Source organism: Grampus griseus (genome assembly GCF_964374135.1).
Source record: "Grampus griseus genome assembly, chromosome: 1".
In the NCBI taxonomy this organism is placed as follows: Eukaryota; Metazoa; Chordata; class Mammalia; order Artiodactyla; family Delphinidae; genus Grampus; species Grampus griseus.
In genome coordinates this window covers 100,085,118-100,099,306 of record NC_139017.1, presented here as the reverse complement: position 1 = coordinate 100,099,306, position 14,189 = coordinate 100,085,118, and the positions used below count along the sequence as shown (strand labels likewise).

Sequence of the window (14,189 nt, the reverse complement as noted above, 5' to 3'; positions counted from 1 at the left end):
ACAAGCCTGTCGGTCTGGCTCAGTGGCCCGTGCCCAGCCCCGAGCTTAGTAGAGGCACACCCTCCGTACGCGTCTGTGGATGGAAGGATGAGCCCCTACTTTCTCAGCCCAGCCCTGCTTCGTGCGGCCTTCACAGAGCCTGGAGCATCTGCTGAGAGTAGCAGGGAGACAATAAAGAAAAAGGAAATACAAGCTCAAAGAGCTGCCCTTTCTTGTTGGAGCTGCCCTAACAACACCTAAGACTGACTGCAAGAAAAGCTGCTTTCCAGGCAGAAGTGCCAGTGGATAGAGAAGGCCAGAGTGGAAGGGCTGATAGTCTACGGAGCTTCAGAAAGAAGAGTTCTGTTGTTACAGCCAGTGTCTTTAAATACATGCTTTTTTCTTATAAGAGTTTTCATTGCATGCTGAGCTAAGCCATGCACAAAGCAGTAATTACTCCCAGCAGCCTGCGACCTTTAGTCGACTACCAGGCTCTCTGTCAGCAGGCCTTTCTCGTGCAGCCTAACAGGTCGGCCGTTGCTTCACCAGCCCCACACCCATCAACAGTGTGTTCATGGAGGGACACACACCTGACTTCAAAAGTTATTCCCCCGGATGTGCAATACACGAAAACATGTAAACATTCCCACTGCTGCCCTCCATCTCCCTCTTGCCGTTTCTGCGGGCTGAGCTTCAAATGAGAGATATTTGGCATTCTCTCAACTAAAGAACCAACCTCCTCAGGTCTGTGAATAACATGGCCATTTATTGAGTTTTGCGGGTCTGCCAGGAACCCTGGTACACATTTTACACATGCGGTCTAAGTTCGTCCTCTCAAGGACTCTGTGTGTTAAGTGGGTATTACCCCCGCTGTACAAATGAGGAAGCTGAGGCCCGGAGGCTGAAGAGTTTATCTAGAACGCTGGCTGCTCTGTGGGGATCCGTATGACGCCAGGTCTGTAGCCTTAATGGCTTCATTGTGCTGCCCGCAGTTCCTTGTCAAGAGTAAGAGTAAGGAGGAGAGGAAGCCAATGGTCATCACTCACAGGGGACAGCCCGTCCATTTAGTCTTCTTTCTAATAAAGCCTAAGATCAAAATACAATACGAAAAAAAAAATAAAATAAAAAAAAGAAGAAAAAAAATACAGTACGCACATTTCCCATCCCCTGCGCTTTCTGTTTCACAGGCTGCAACTTTAATTTTGCCTTGTGGACGCCCAGGCCTCCCTTCGCCTCTCTCATTTCCTCCGCTGATTATACCCAGGTCGGATGAGGTTGACGCAGGGAGAGCCCTCTGTGGGCCTGTGGGGAGGCAGGCGGCACTTGCTGCGCAGCCCCGTATCCAGGATCTGCTCATCACTAAGCATCACATCCTTGTCCCGGTGGGTTTTCACTGGGAGGGCAGAACTCTGCTAGCACATCAATGATGGCCAAGTTCAGCAAAATGCAGTGGCCTCCTTGGCTTTTTCTGGATTTGGGGGAGGAAGGGGCGTGGCTGTGAATATCTGATTCATGTCCATCTTGGTTACCTCTGTCTGGTCACTTAGCCTGTTGAGACTTCCGTTTCCTCATCAGTAAAATGAGAGGGTTTTCCTGGGTGACGTCTGGGGTAGCCTTTTAATCCTAACATTCTACGGAAGGAACAAATGTACCAGTGAATTGAATTTGGCTTTGCATGAAGAAGTATTATTTGGAGGCCATTCTTGGTTTGCCACAGCATCTTCCTGTAGCCATTCAATGAGCACGAGCCTCACAGGGAGGGCGTCTTGGCCAAGGAATCCCACCCCGCCACCACGTCCTGCAGGAGAGTGTCAGAGCAGCTGGCACAGAGCAGGAATGTAAGGCGGCAGGCACAGTAGCTGTGCTGGGTACACTCCGTTAAGTAACTAAAGCCGTCACCACAGAAGAGGCTGTAGATGTTCAAAGCCTGACAAAGTCAGAATAATAACGAAACGCACTAAGTTCGGGACGCGGGAGAAAGCGTAAGACAACTCATCTTTCACCATCCATGCTGCTGAAACTTAAGCCACAGTGTTAAAAAAAAAAAATAATAATAAGCACTCTAACCTCTTAATGTTTTTCATAATAATTTTATAAAGTTTTCTTTAGAAACCTAGGTCTTGTGTGTGAAGATACATGTGTCTGACATTCAAATATTCCTTCAGTTTCAGTTTCCTTTGCTGAAGTCAAATTCACATTCGTGCTTTTACTTAAACTGTACTTTTTGTTTCCATTTTTATAACTGTTGCTTGCCTGCCCATACTTCCTCTCTCTGTCTGTCTCCCTTCTGTGTATCTTTGCAGGGAAACATTGGGGTGAGGTCCATGTGATGTGAGGGGTGGGATCAGAGCGATTTTCTTACTTTCTTCTTTGTCTCCATGTTGCTTGATTTTCTTTAATGATGAGCATGAAAATGCTAAAGCCATTATTCTAAAAAATAAGCAAAAAGGAAATAACATTTAAAAGGCGCAAACAGGACAGCACTGCCGAGCACCCGGCTTTACAGTGCCTCCACCCCACCTGGTCCCAACCCCGAGGGGCCGGCAGATTCCCCCACTCGCCGTCTCGCCGGACTTTTGCAACTGGTGAGCGGTGAGCTCTTGGACTGATCCAAGCAGCGAGCGCCAGGTCTGGAGGCTGTGCCCCACCTCCCTCAGCATGTGTTTGTGATAAAAACAGGGCTGAGATGAAACTAGCTTGTGACGGTTCCTGCAGGTTTCACCAGAAAAGACCCTTGGATGTACGGGGATCACTCTGGCCTCAGATTTCACTGTATTACTTTTGGTTCTGAGGAAAGGCTGAATACCAGTGTTATTTATTCATCATCCAGTTTCTCAGGTTTGTTTTCGTAGTTCCTGTTTTATTTTGAGTTAATAAATATCAGAATTTTGTTAGGAAGCCATTCCAGAAATAAAGCTGGCTCTTCACGGCATGGCTTTTGGCAAATGCCTTCTCTCCTGTACGGAGGGAAACTGTTTACCTTTTTGAAGAGTCAGCAGAAGCTCGGGTTCACAGTTCTGCCACCAAAAGAAGGGCCCGCTTCAGTTTCGTGGGAGGACGAATGGCTGCCCTTCGCTGATGAAGGATACAGGGTAGACTGGGCTGGCTTCCGGCTTGAGTTAAGGAGGAAAAATGTTCTTTCTGTGTAAAAGCTGCAATTAACATTCTTGGACAACTCTCAAAGTAAAGAGGTAATCCAACTTTTCTGTTACCTAAAAGTACACTTAAATCTCTTTCATTTCTCTTCAAAGATTAGAATTTTCTGTCAAATAGGAATAATATACCCATGGTGGTTATTTCACTGAGTCGTGGTGAGGAGCAGATTAAGTAAGACAATAGCAGGAGGGTGCCTAGTCCACTTTGAAGTACCGCACAGACGTGTAGCATCTTTAGCTAGAACCTGAGGGCTCGTGTAAGTGCGAAGTGACATTACCTAGTGGAAGCCATTCAGCCAGTCTTTGGAGGCAATGTGATTGGAACCCAGCCTCTTTCTACTAAACCATCCTGCTGCATCCTTGGCTCTTTTTAATGACACGTCTCCTAAGAGCACCACTTTATTATTTTGAACCTTTTGGAAGGAAAAGCACAGAGTGCAGCTCAAAGTAAATGTTTTCCTGATGGGCCTGAATGAGTCAGAGGTCCATTTCTTGTAAGTGATGCAACTTCCGTCGCATGCGTGTGCCGGGGGTGTGCTACCCAACCTCTCTGCACCCCGGTTTCTGCAGCTACCTCATCGTCCAGTTGTGGTTGTTAACAGGACTAAATGCATTCAGGGGGATATAGAATAGGGCCTGGCACGTAGTCTGCACTCCGTGTTTCTTGCCATTATTAGTTACTATTATTATTTATTTACACACAGAAGTTGCACACCTGCCTACTGATAGTGAAAGTGAAAAAAAGGCCACAGGGACAAATTAGGAAGCTACTGCCAGGTCTGTGGCAAGCCATTCGGGACATATCACTAAGGCATCTCTTGAAGTGGGGTGGAAGGGAGCAGAGCACCTGGAAAGAGTTACAATTCCTAGTACTCTTTTTTTAAAAAATTTACTATTTTATTTTTGGCTGCGTTGGGTCTTTGTTGCTGCAAGCGGGTTTTCTCTAGTTGTGGTGAGTGGGGGCTACTCTTCGTTGTGGTGCGCGGGCTTCTCATTGTGGTGGCTTCTCTTGTGGAGCACGGGCTCTAGGCGTGTGGGCTTCAGTAGTTGTGGCACGTGGCTCAGTACCTGTGGCTCGTGGGCTCTAGAGCACAGGCTCAGTAGTTGTGGCGCACGGGCTTAGTTGCTCCGTGACATATGGGATCTTCCCGGACCAGCGATCGAACCTGTGTTCCCTGCATTGGCAGGTGGATTCTTAACCACTGCGCCACCAGGGAAGTCCCACAATTCCTAGTACTTATTTTCTCCCCACAGAAGAGCTCATTTTCTTTGGGCCTGGCCCCTGGCTTATGACTGCTAATGACTCCAACGCACTCAATGTTTGAGTGGTCACAGGGCATTTATGTGCAACTCAAGCAGAGCCCAGGAGGCACAGTGGAAGTGCCTTGGGGGGCTCCGCAAGGGCTTTGGTGAGAATGAGCTTTGGGAGGTGCAGGGCTTTGTAGCTCAGCGTTAGACAGTAATGAGAGATCTGCCCTGAACCTTCACAGGACAGCCTTGGGAGAGCTTCCAGAAGCACAGGCTGAACCTTCCTGTCACTCCCCTTGCTCCACAGCATGGCGTTTCAGCCCCGCCGAGATCTGGGTCTGGAGGAGTCCCACCACAATTCTCTGCTTGACCCCTGAGTCTCAGTCCACCGCATTCTGCTGCTGCCTTGGCCCCATCTGCCCCACGTTCCCTGCAGGGGCCCGGCCTAATGCCACTAATGTGACGTCTTCTACCCCCTCCCCTCCCCCATGCGCTCTCCTCTCCCTCACCCCAGGCTGGGCTTCCACTCCACGTTGCTGTCTCACCTGAGCTTGAGTTGTAGTTCATTGTTCACGAATCCTCCCAGCCACACAAGACCTCCACCCACCCTCCCCTGCAGCTTGTGACAGACCTTGGTGGACAGTGCATGCGAATCTGAAAGCAAAGCTACCTGTGCGTGCAGGGAGTCCTCAGTCCCAGGCAAAGGAATGAGAATGCAACCTAGTGTTGACGTGCTTCCATAGTCAAGCGGGGAATCCTTCCCTGTATCGATTTTGTGTTTTCACGGGTTCAGTCTCAGGCATAGATGTGTCCACTTGCTTGGTGATGCTAAACAGACACACTGAATTTTGTCTGGTAATAAAAGCCTGGTACCTCTACCTCCTTTTCTCTTGCTTCAGGATCTCCTGATTAACCTTCACAACCAACAAAACGTGTTCCCTCTTCCTTATATCTATCCTTTCCACATATTGTGAGGGTCTGCAGATTGCCTTAGCGTTCTGTCATGCCAGGCAAATGCAAATGCTCCAATCCAGGACTTACAACACTGAACATTTACTGCAGTCCATCTTCCAGCTGCCTGGCAAGGAAGCACTTCTCCTCAGAATAAGTATAAATTAGCTAATGCTGAAACTGCAGAAATTCGCACTCCATATCCTGTGTCATGAGCAATTCTTCCCTCCTCCAGTTCTTCATTCAGACATTAATTCTAGGTCTCTCTGCGGCAATCAGGGTTGAACCTGTGGTCAAATACTAGTGGTGTAGTAGCTGCAGGAAGGCGTATATATAATTTCCCTGTCAGAGTGGTTTTAATGCCGTCTTTCACTGGGCATGATACATTAAAGAAAAGATAAATGGTTATGGGCCCCCAAGATCTGTGGAGTCAACACATGCATGGGAAAGTACTATTTTAACCTTTAATCATTTTAGCCAGGGAGCAAAATCTATTTTTATTGCTTATAAGCAGTTGTGCTAAACTGACTATGAGGTTACGATCTGTAGGTAAAGGAAGTCCCGCAGAAACTCTGTTCCCAGCCTGAATCAGGAAGAACACCAAGAACCTCAGTTCAGAGGGCAGAAGTGGGGCCGTGGGGGGCTGGGGACAGAGCCCGAATGCAAAGAAAGAGGCTGAGTGGCATGGGGTATTGCTGTGGAGCAAGACCACGTGGGGGCCTGGGACGTGGTCTGGGAAGCAGGTCCTGCCCCTCCTGGGTCCCTGAGAATGTGAGGGATTAAAGTCTACAGATGAAGAAACCACGGGTCCTTTCCGCACCTCCTCCGCGCTTAAAGAATGGCCTCTGTGTTTCCCAGTAGTAAATGAGTTCATCATTGGTGAGGTCTGGAGGAGAATAGCCACCCTTTATTACATGCTTTCTATGTGCCTGCGCTTTGCTAACTGCTTTATAGGGAATCTGTTCTTTAATCCTCCCAACAACCCTTTGCAGTAGGTGCTATAACTCACTTTACAGATCAGGACACTGAAGTCTGAGAGGGGTTAAATCATTTGCCCAAGACCGACAGTCAGTTGGTGGTAAGAACTAGGATTTGAGGGACTTCCCTGGTGGCGCAGTGGTTAAGAATCCGCCTGCCAATGCAGGGGACATGGGTTCGAGCCCTGGTCCAGGAAGATCCCACATGCCAGAGCAACTAAGCCTGTACGCCACAAATACTGAGCCTGCGCTTTAGAGCCTGCGAGCCACAACTACTGAGCCCACGTGCTGCAACTACTGAAGCCCACGCACCTAGAGCCCATGCTCCACAACGAGAAGCCACGACAATAAGAAGCCCACGTATCACAACGAAGAGCCCCTGCTCACCGCAACTAGAGAAAGCCTGCGCACAGCAACAAAGACCCAACGCAGCCAAAAAAAAAAAAAAAAGAACTAGGATTGGAACCCAGAGACTGGCTACAGGGCCTGTGCTTACCTTAACCACCATGCTTTTAAATAGCCTTTTGTTCTAATTAAAGTTGCTAGTGTCATGTCCATAAAGTTAGAATGAAAAAACAAAAGTTCCCTGATTTTCCAGAGCACCTGGGACAATGCCTTTGACCTTGGTTTCCAGTCTGTACCTACCCACCCTGCACATGTGTCTTCAGGATGATGAGCTGGTAGTCAGGGCTCTGAGAACCTTAGATGATCAAAGATGCTTGATCAAATTATGAGCAATGAGTTTCCACGTCCCCACTCAAGACTTAAGTCCACCAACAGCCAGTTTGGGATATTAAAAGCAATTTCACATGCATTCTACATAAGTCAGAAATCAAAACTTCTTGTGGAATACCATTAAGGCATTTCTTTTTTTTTTTTTTTTTTTCTTCTTTTTTGCGGTACGTGGGCCTCTCACTGCTGTGGCCTCTCCTGTTGCGGAGCACAGGCTCCGGACGCGCAGGCTCAGCGGCCATGGCTCACGGGCTCAGCCGCTCTACGGCATGTGGGATCCTCCCGGACCGGGGCACGAACCCGTGTCCCCTGACATCGGCAGGCGGACTCTCAACCACTGCACCACCAGGGAAGCCCCATTAAGGCATTTCCGCAGGGACCTCATCTGACATCTGACTGAGAATATCCCCTCTGAGGCAAGCAGGGTACCCTGTGTGGGGAGGTGAATACCAGCCTTTCATCTTTAAGAGTCAAATATTCCTCTCTAGTTGGCCTTGGGGAAGAGGGGGTTACCAAGAGAGGGTCAGTTAATTCCACGGCCTTAGTCTCCTTCTCCTCTGTAACTCACCTTGCTTAAGACCTGCATCACTGGGGCTAAATTACTGCAGTAGACTCCAAATTGGTTTCTTTACAATGTTTTTGAATGAGTGTATGAAAGGATTACTTTTATATCATGAGATAAAACTTTCATCCTTTAAGCCAAAAGGCAAGGCAAAACCCAAGCAGGTAGCATTCCAGTGTATTTTCCCAGGGAAGTTATAAATTGTAAACTGCAGTGCAAGTAGCATTTTAAAGATTTCAAGGGAAATGTAAGAAATAGATGGTTTTGAAATTATCGTATAGTTATAAGGAAAAGGTATATTGGATAAATTACCAAAGAAATCTTCTTATATGAACACATATACCCACTTGTCCTCTTTGACTTAGTAATCTCATTTCTGGAAATTTATCCTTAAGAAATTATCCAAAATGAGGAAATTAAGATGTTCATTGCATAGTTATTTATAATAGCAAAATATTTGAAATAGTCTAAATATGCCCTAGCTACACACACACACCCCTGATAAAATATGTATTTATTAAAAATTAAAATTATAAATAAGCCATGGAGCAACATGAAAATGCTTATTTTCTATATAAAGGAAAATAAGTCAGATATATAACAATGACACTGAACCATTCAAATTGTGTATCTTTTCATTTCTAGAATTTCTATTCTGTTTGTTTTCTACACTGCCTCTTCATTTTTTACACCATGCTGTTCATTCTTTATGGTCACTCTTCCTTCTATTAGCTCCTTAACATCTTAAACATACTTCCTTGAATGCTTTATTTCAGATTGTTCTCAAGGTGCAGATTCTTTTGTTTGACGTGCTGTTCATTTCCTTGAGTCACCTGTACATTTTTCCTGTGAAGGCTTCTTCATCTTCCTCAAGGATGGTTGTCTGTGGGCCTCCACCATTCCCTGGCCTGGGCGGATGTGGTTTTGCTCTGCCTATGGCCAGACCCTAGTAATTTCAATGGTCCTAGGCAGATGTTGCATTTCTATACCACTTTCCTGGAATGGCTGATTGAGTTTGAATATAAATTCTGTATTTATGCAGACAGCTCAGTTGCCTGGCATGGGCCTGAGCATTGTTTCTTAGCCCCAAGGTGTTAAATCCCCAGCCCCTCACTCCTAAAGCCTTTACTGATTCCCTGCCCATTGAGTCTTTGGGTTCAGCGCTCACCATTAGCTAGGGTCTGCTTTGTTTCTAGCGCCTAAACTTCTTTTCCTCCCCTCAAACTCTGCTGTGCATTAAGATAGTTATGCTTTACGCATCATTTCCATGTGTTTGTAGCGGTGATGCTCAATCCACCATACTGACCAGAAATACTTATTTATCTTTTCCATTTATTACAATTATATGAAAATATATGTGTATATATTCCAGAGACTGGAAGGGACTTTGAAAATGAAATGACCTGTTACGGGTAGAGATAGTGGGTTAATAGTAACTATTTTTCTCTATTTTGAAAATATTCTGCATTGGCATTATATTGTCTTTACAACAGTAAGACTCATCATCTTTCTCACTATTGTCTTTTGTTTCAGAATGCATACACTACAACTGCCATTAATGGGACAGATTTTTGTACATCAGCAAAAGATGCACTCAAACTCTTATCCAAGAATTCAAGTCATTTTACATCTGTTAACTGCTTTGGAGACTTCGTAATTTTTCTAGGAAAGGTGAGATGTCTTCACTAAAATAATAAAGGAACTTGGGATTCAAAAATTAAGCCAGGGTTTCCCTGGTGGCGCAGTGGTTGAGAGTCCGCCTGCCGATGCAGGGGACATGGGTTCGTGCCCTGGTCCGGGAAGATCCCACATGCCGCGGAGCGGCTGGGCCCGTGAGCCATGGCCACTGAGCCTGCGCGTCCGGAGCCTGTGCTCCGCAACGGGAGAGGCCACAACAGTGAGAGGCCCGTATACCGCAAAAAAAAAAAAAAAAAAAAATTAAGCCATACAACAAGACCGTGAAGGAGAACTACTCTTTCCCAAGTGCTTACTCTGTGGTAGATGCTATGCCTCATCCTCTCATTTAATCCTCAATCCTGTGAAGTAACCCCGTTTCGCAGATGAGGAAACTAAGGTTTAATAACTTGTCCAGGATCCCACGATAGGTAGAGCTAGGATTCGAATCCTAGTCTTACTCTTAGCTATGATCATTTCTTTCTACCATTCTGAATCCTGCTTTCTCATATCTAAAATGAAAATGCTACTAACCTCAGAAAATGAATGTTTAATAGGGGTTGTTTGTCATAACAATATATGGAAATAGTATTGCAACCTGATGATTTTAAGAGCATTGAATCCATAAATATAAAGATAGAATGGTTAATGTCCCAAATGGAGCCAGTTACATTTCTGCTGTCATCTTTTTCCAAGGAGTTGTATGTAGTCTTGTGAAAACCTCATTTTTCCTATCTGTGAACTAAAGATAACACATCCCCTTTCTGGGTTACAGGGAAGAATCCCTAAAAGAGTGATGAAAGTGGTGCTGCAGCCCCTACTTGACCATGCCTCAAGTTGAAGATTCTTTATACTGTACTAGCGTGTCTCTTTCCATGTCACCCACTGGGCTTAATTCTACGCACCTGTTTCGTCCTATTTCCAGTTGACTGCCCTTCAAATTCTTGACCACAGATGTCCTGACCCTCCCTCCACATCTTCCCTCTTCTAAGCTAGACATCCTTGCTTCTTCCAGCCAGTCCTCCACATAGGACACGAATGCCAGGGACATTCGTGGTGCCCTAAAATGAGCAAGATATCAGGCTCCAGTTGTGCCAGTGCCAAATATGGGGACCCTGGGCTCCTTGTTAGCATTTTGCGTTTCTGTGGCATTTGGTGTATATCTCTGGTGCGTTACTGTCTTGGTTAGCTGTCAGTAACAAGTTAGAACATGCATGGACTTCACAGGTGTGTGTTAATTGCACATATATTTTAAGGCACAGCTGGGCCCCAGAGACTTTTCATGGGACAGTAGCTCTAGAAGAACAAACTGATTACGCCTTTCAAAACAGCCCAATAATCTAAGTTGTAGTTGTATATAAGTGGTATTGTTTACATTAGCTTGGTAGGATTGTGGATGATATATTTTGTAATAACTACTTCCCAGAATTTTTGGAAGGAGGTTTCATTTTTTCTTTTTTTATAAATTTATTTATTTATTTATGGCTGCATTGGGTCTTCCTTGCTGCGTGCGGGCTTTCTCTAGTTGCGGTGGGTGAGCAGGAGCTACTCTTCTATAACAGACTTGTATTTTATTTTAGGCAGTAATTCATTTTCCTATATTTCCCAAAAGGAACGCATAATTGCTGATTTTTTTTTTTTTTGAATGAAGTGGCATGCAGACATTCGCGTCCATCTTTATGGATATCCAAGTGCAGTGCGGGCTCCAGAGGGGCTCCAATTTGTCTGTTAAACAGTTAGGTACATCATGGCCTGTAATCATATTCCTGGAAATATAGTAATTACATATAGCAAAAGCCTATTATCCTATTAGCTCCCTACACCAGCATTGGAAAGCCCATCCACTTTAATCCCCAGGGTAAAAGTACTCACATATTAAACTACGGCATATTCACTCAGTGGGTTGTTGTGCTGTTGTTTTTAAAAATAGCATTTATAGGGCTTCCCTGGTGGCGCAGTGGTTGAGAGTCCACCTGCCAATGCAGGGGACGCGGGTTCGTGCCCTGGTCCGGGAAGATCCCATATGCCGCGGAGCGGCTGGGCCCGTGAGCCATGGCCGCTGAGCCTGCGCGTCCGGAGCCTGTGCTCTGCAACGGGAGAGGCCACAGCAGTGAGAGGCCCGCGTACCGCAAAAATAAATAAAAATTAAAAAATAGCATTTATAAAAAAAATTTTTTTTAATGAAGATGCTTTTTGTCGCATTTAGTGAAAAAAACACTAAAAATTTTGTGAGGTACCATTACATCTGCATAAATACAAAAACTGGGCACAGATAAAATGAAAGTATATATACTCTTCTCATCCTCCAAATTAGCTGGGTTTTCTTTTGGTATCATAGCTTTTCGTTTTTCTTCTTCCTATTTCATTGTACCCAATTTTCTGACAAGCACTCTTTACAGTAAGGCACATACACTCCCACACATGCACATACATGAAAACTATTGCTTATACCTGACAAATGTCTTTTCTAAAATATCCTAACTAACTTATAAACATTTTTAACAAACTCTTGTTCTGGACAGGTGCTAGTGGTGTGTTTCACGGTTTTTGGAGGACTGATGGCATTTAACTACCACCGTGTGCTCCAGGTGTGGGCAATCCCACTACTATTGGTTGCTTTTTTTGCCTACTTAGTAGCCCATAGTTTTTTATCTATGTTTGAAACTGTGCTGGATGCACTTTTCCTGTGTTTTGCTGTTGATCTGGAAACAAATGATGGATCATCAGAAAAGCCCTACTTTATGGACCAAGAGTTTTTGGTAAGTAAACATCTCATTTCCTGTTTTAGACTCCATCCTCACAATCTCAAAAGCGTTGAAGACCCACACATAAAGGAGGCTGGTTCCCGGCTTATTTTCTCTTCCGGAGGGCCACATGACCCCAATGTCCTGAGAGTGAGATTTGGGCCGTATTTTCTGAGGTTGACCCCACCTCCCTTATTGAAACCTTCTCCCTGGAAAGAAGTGAAACTGAGCCATTATCACTAAGCAAATGACCCAGGGTAGGAGCGTCTGGGTGGAGTAGCAGTGCAAGTCTCCTTTGGTGCTAATGGCTTGGTCTGGCCTTTTGGATGGTCTGGAGGTTTCACAGTTGATCTTTTTCTAAGGCATTTTTGCATCCCCAAGCATCGTTGTATTTTAGGGAACACCCACTCCAGTGGGTGTATTTTAGGGAACACCCACTCCAGTGTAGACCAATCACCTTCAGCGCCAGTATGACAGATCTGCGATTCTGAGGCCCTTTATTAACCACAGCACACAATGTTGAGAAATGTCACACCCTCATTAGAGCCCCCATACTGCTATCTGGAAATAGCAGGCAGCTGTTTCCAACAGCTTTTGCAACACAGTTGTTGCTGATTTGCCTTATCCTGTGTAGACAGGCATATTTTAACAGCTGAATGAAGTCTCTCGTCTCTTTCTGTTGTCTGGGTCAAGTGACATTTTAACAATTTTCTTTCATTCTATTACCCTAAAACATAGGCCCTTTTGCTTTTAAACAGAGCATGCAAAGCACTCCTTAGTCCGGCCAGGCACTGAAGTTTAACAGGCACTTCTACAGTTTTATAATTAAGTGTATCCTCATTCTTCTCCAAATAAAACATAAAAATACAGTAGCACTTTAACATATTTGGTATGTACTCCAAAGAAAATACTTCTGATGGTGGTAGGAAGCCAACTAGGTCTTCTTTCTCCAATTTACACTTTTCTGATTAAAAACCGACTTTGAAATCTACCCACCCCCCCTAAGATATTTTAGTTCAACAGGGAAAACTTTAAGGATTAAATTCCCCGAAATGATATGGCCAAGTATATGATTGCCAATCCGTGCAGATACAGAACGCTGGTCTAACTCATTCTTTTGTTTTTCAGAGTTTTATAAAAAGGATCAACAAATCAAATAATGCAAGGGCACAGAGAGACAAGAACTCATTAACGAATGAAGAGGGAACAGAACTCCGGCCTCTGTAAGATAAGCGCGCCCATCAGGTATTTGTACCTGGAAAAAGTTTCCTTCTCCTAAGAGCTGTGCGCAGAATAAACGATAGGGCCCAACGTGGACCCTACTCTTCCTGTTTTTGTCCCCACTATTTGACCACATTACAATACGAGAACCATAAAAGTATACAACCTTTTTTGTACCAACAGGGACTGAAAAACCTTTTAACAACATGTTTATGTGGTCAATTAAAAAGCACATTATGTAAAAACTAACTTGAAGGACAGTTCCTCACTCACAACCAGTAAACCTTAGCAAAAATCTCTGGAATGTTGCCCTAGTACAGAGGACTTTTCCCTACTCTTCCACTCCTGGAAATGTGCTAAATATGTTATAGCTTTTCAAAGTACAATTCTTAGATTTAGGGACAGTTAAAACCGAAAGTGTAAAAGGAACTACCACCTGATGGGCGTGGTATAGAACGGGCAGAAGATTAACCAGACGTGAGGAGTTAAATTTTGTTAAAAGTACAAGGCTAAGTCTTACAAATTAGCAAACGTTCTGCAGAAGCGGGTTTTCAACCACAGCCCCACCTGACATTGCCCGGAGGAAGGTTTAAAGTCCTTCTGCCTGGACCCCATTCCCAGATTTAGATTCAGTGGTGGGTCAGAGGAAAGGGCCACGGTGGGCGTGCACTGGCGGCTTTTCCTTTTTAAAGCTTTAAACAAATAGGAACATCTAACGTGTTGATTGGCAGCCTCGTTTCAACTAGATAACAGGTAAACTGAATTACTAACTCTCCTAACAGGACGCCCAATCTGGCTTATTTGGCAGGGCAAGCAGTGCAATATAAGGTTTCCCTAAACCCCTCTTCCTGGAGGGCAGGAAACAGCATGCTAGCTCAGGTCTCCTTTAACAATGCAAATTACAACTTTCCTCTTAAACAAGACTATTAGTTGAGCTCTGACAGTC

At 44.9% G+C, this 14,189-nt stretch overlaps 1 protein-coding gene across 4 annotated transcripts in view; it reads left to right on the top strand.

Moving 5' to 3' along the window:
- The window catches only part of SLC44A3 (solute carrier family 44 member 3), a gene marked incomplete at its 5' end in the record, with an annotated part of 78,968 nt that extends 65,498 nt beyond the window's left edge, over positions 1–13,470 (top strand). For all 4 annotated transcript variants that reach the window (XM_082660945.1, XM_082660943.1, XM_082660942.1 and 1 more), the window contains 3 exons: positions 9,138–9,275; positions 11,801–12,037; positions 13,151–13,470. In XM_082660945.1, coding sequence (XP_082517071.1) covers positions 9,138–9,275; positions 11,801–12,037; positions 13,151–13,249 — 474 coding nt within the window. In that variant the 3' untranslated portion in view covers positions 13,250–13,470. The remainder of the gene's footprint in view (positions 1–9,137; positions 9,276–11,800; positions 12,038–13,150) is intronic.
- Between the last annotated feature and the right edge of the window lie 719 nt (positions 13,471–14,189).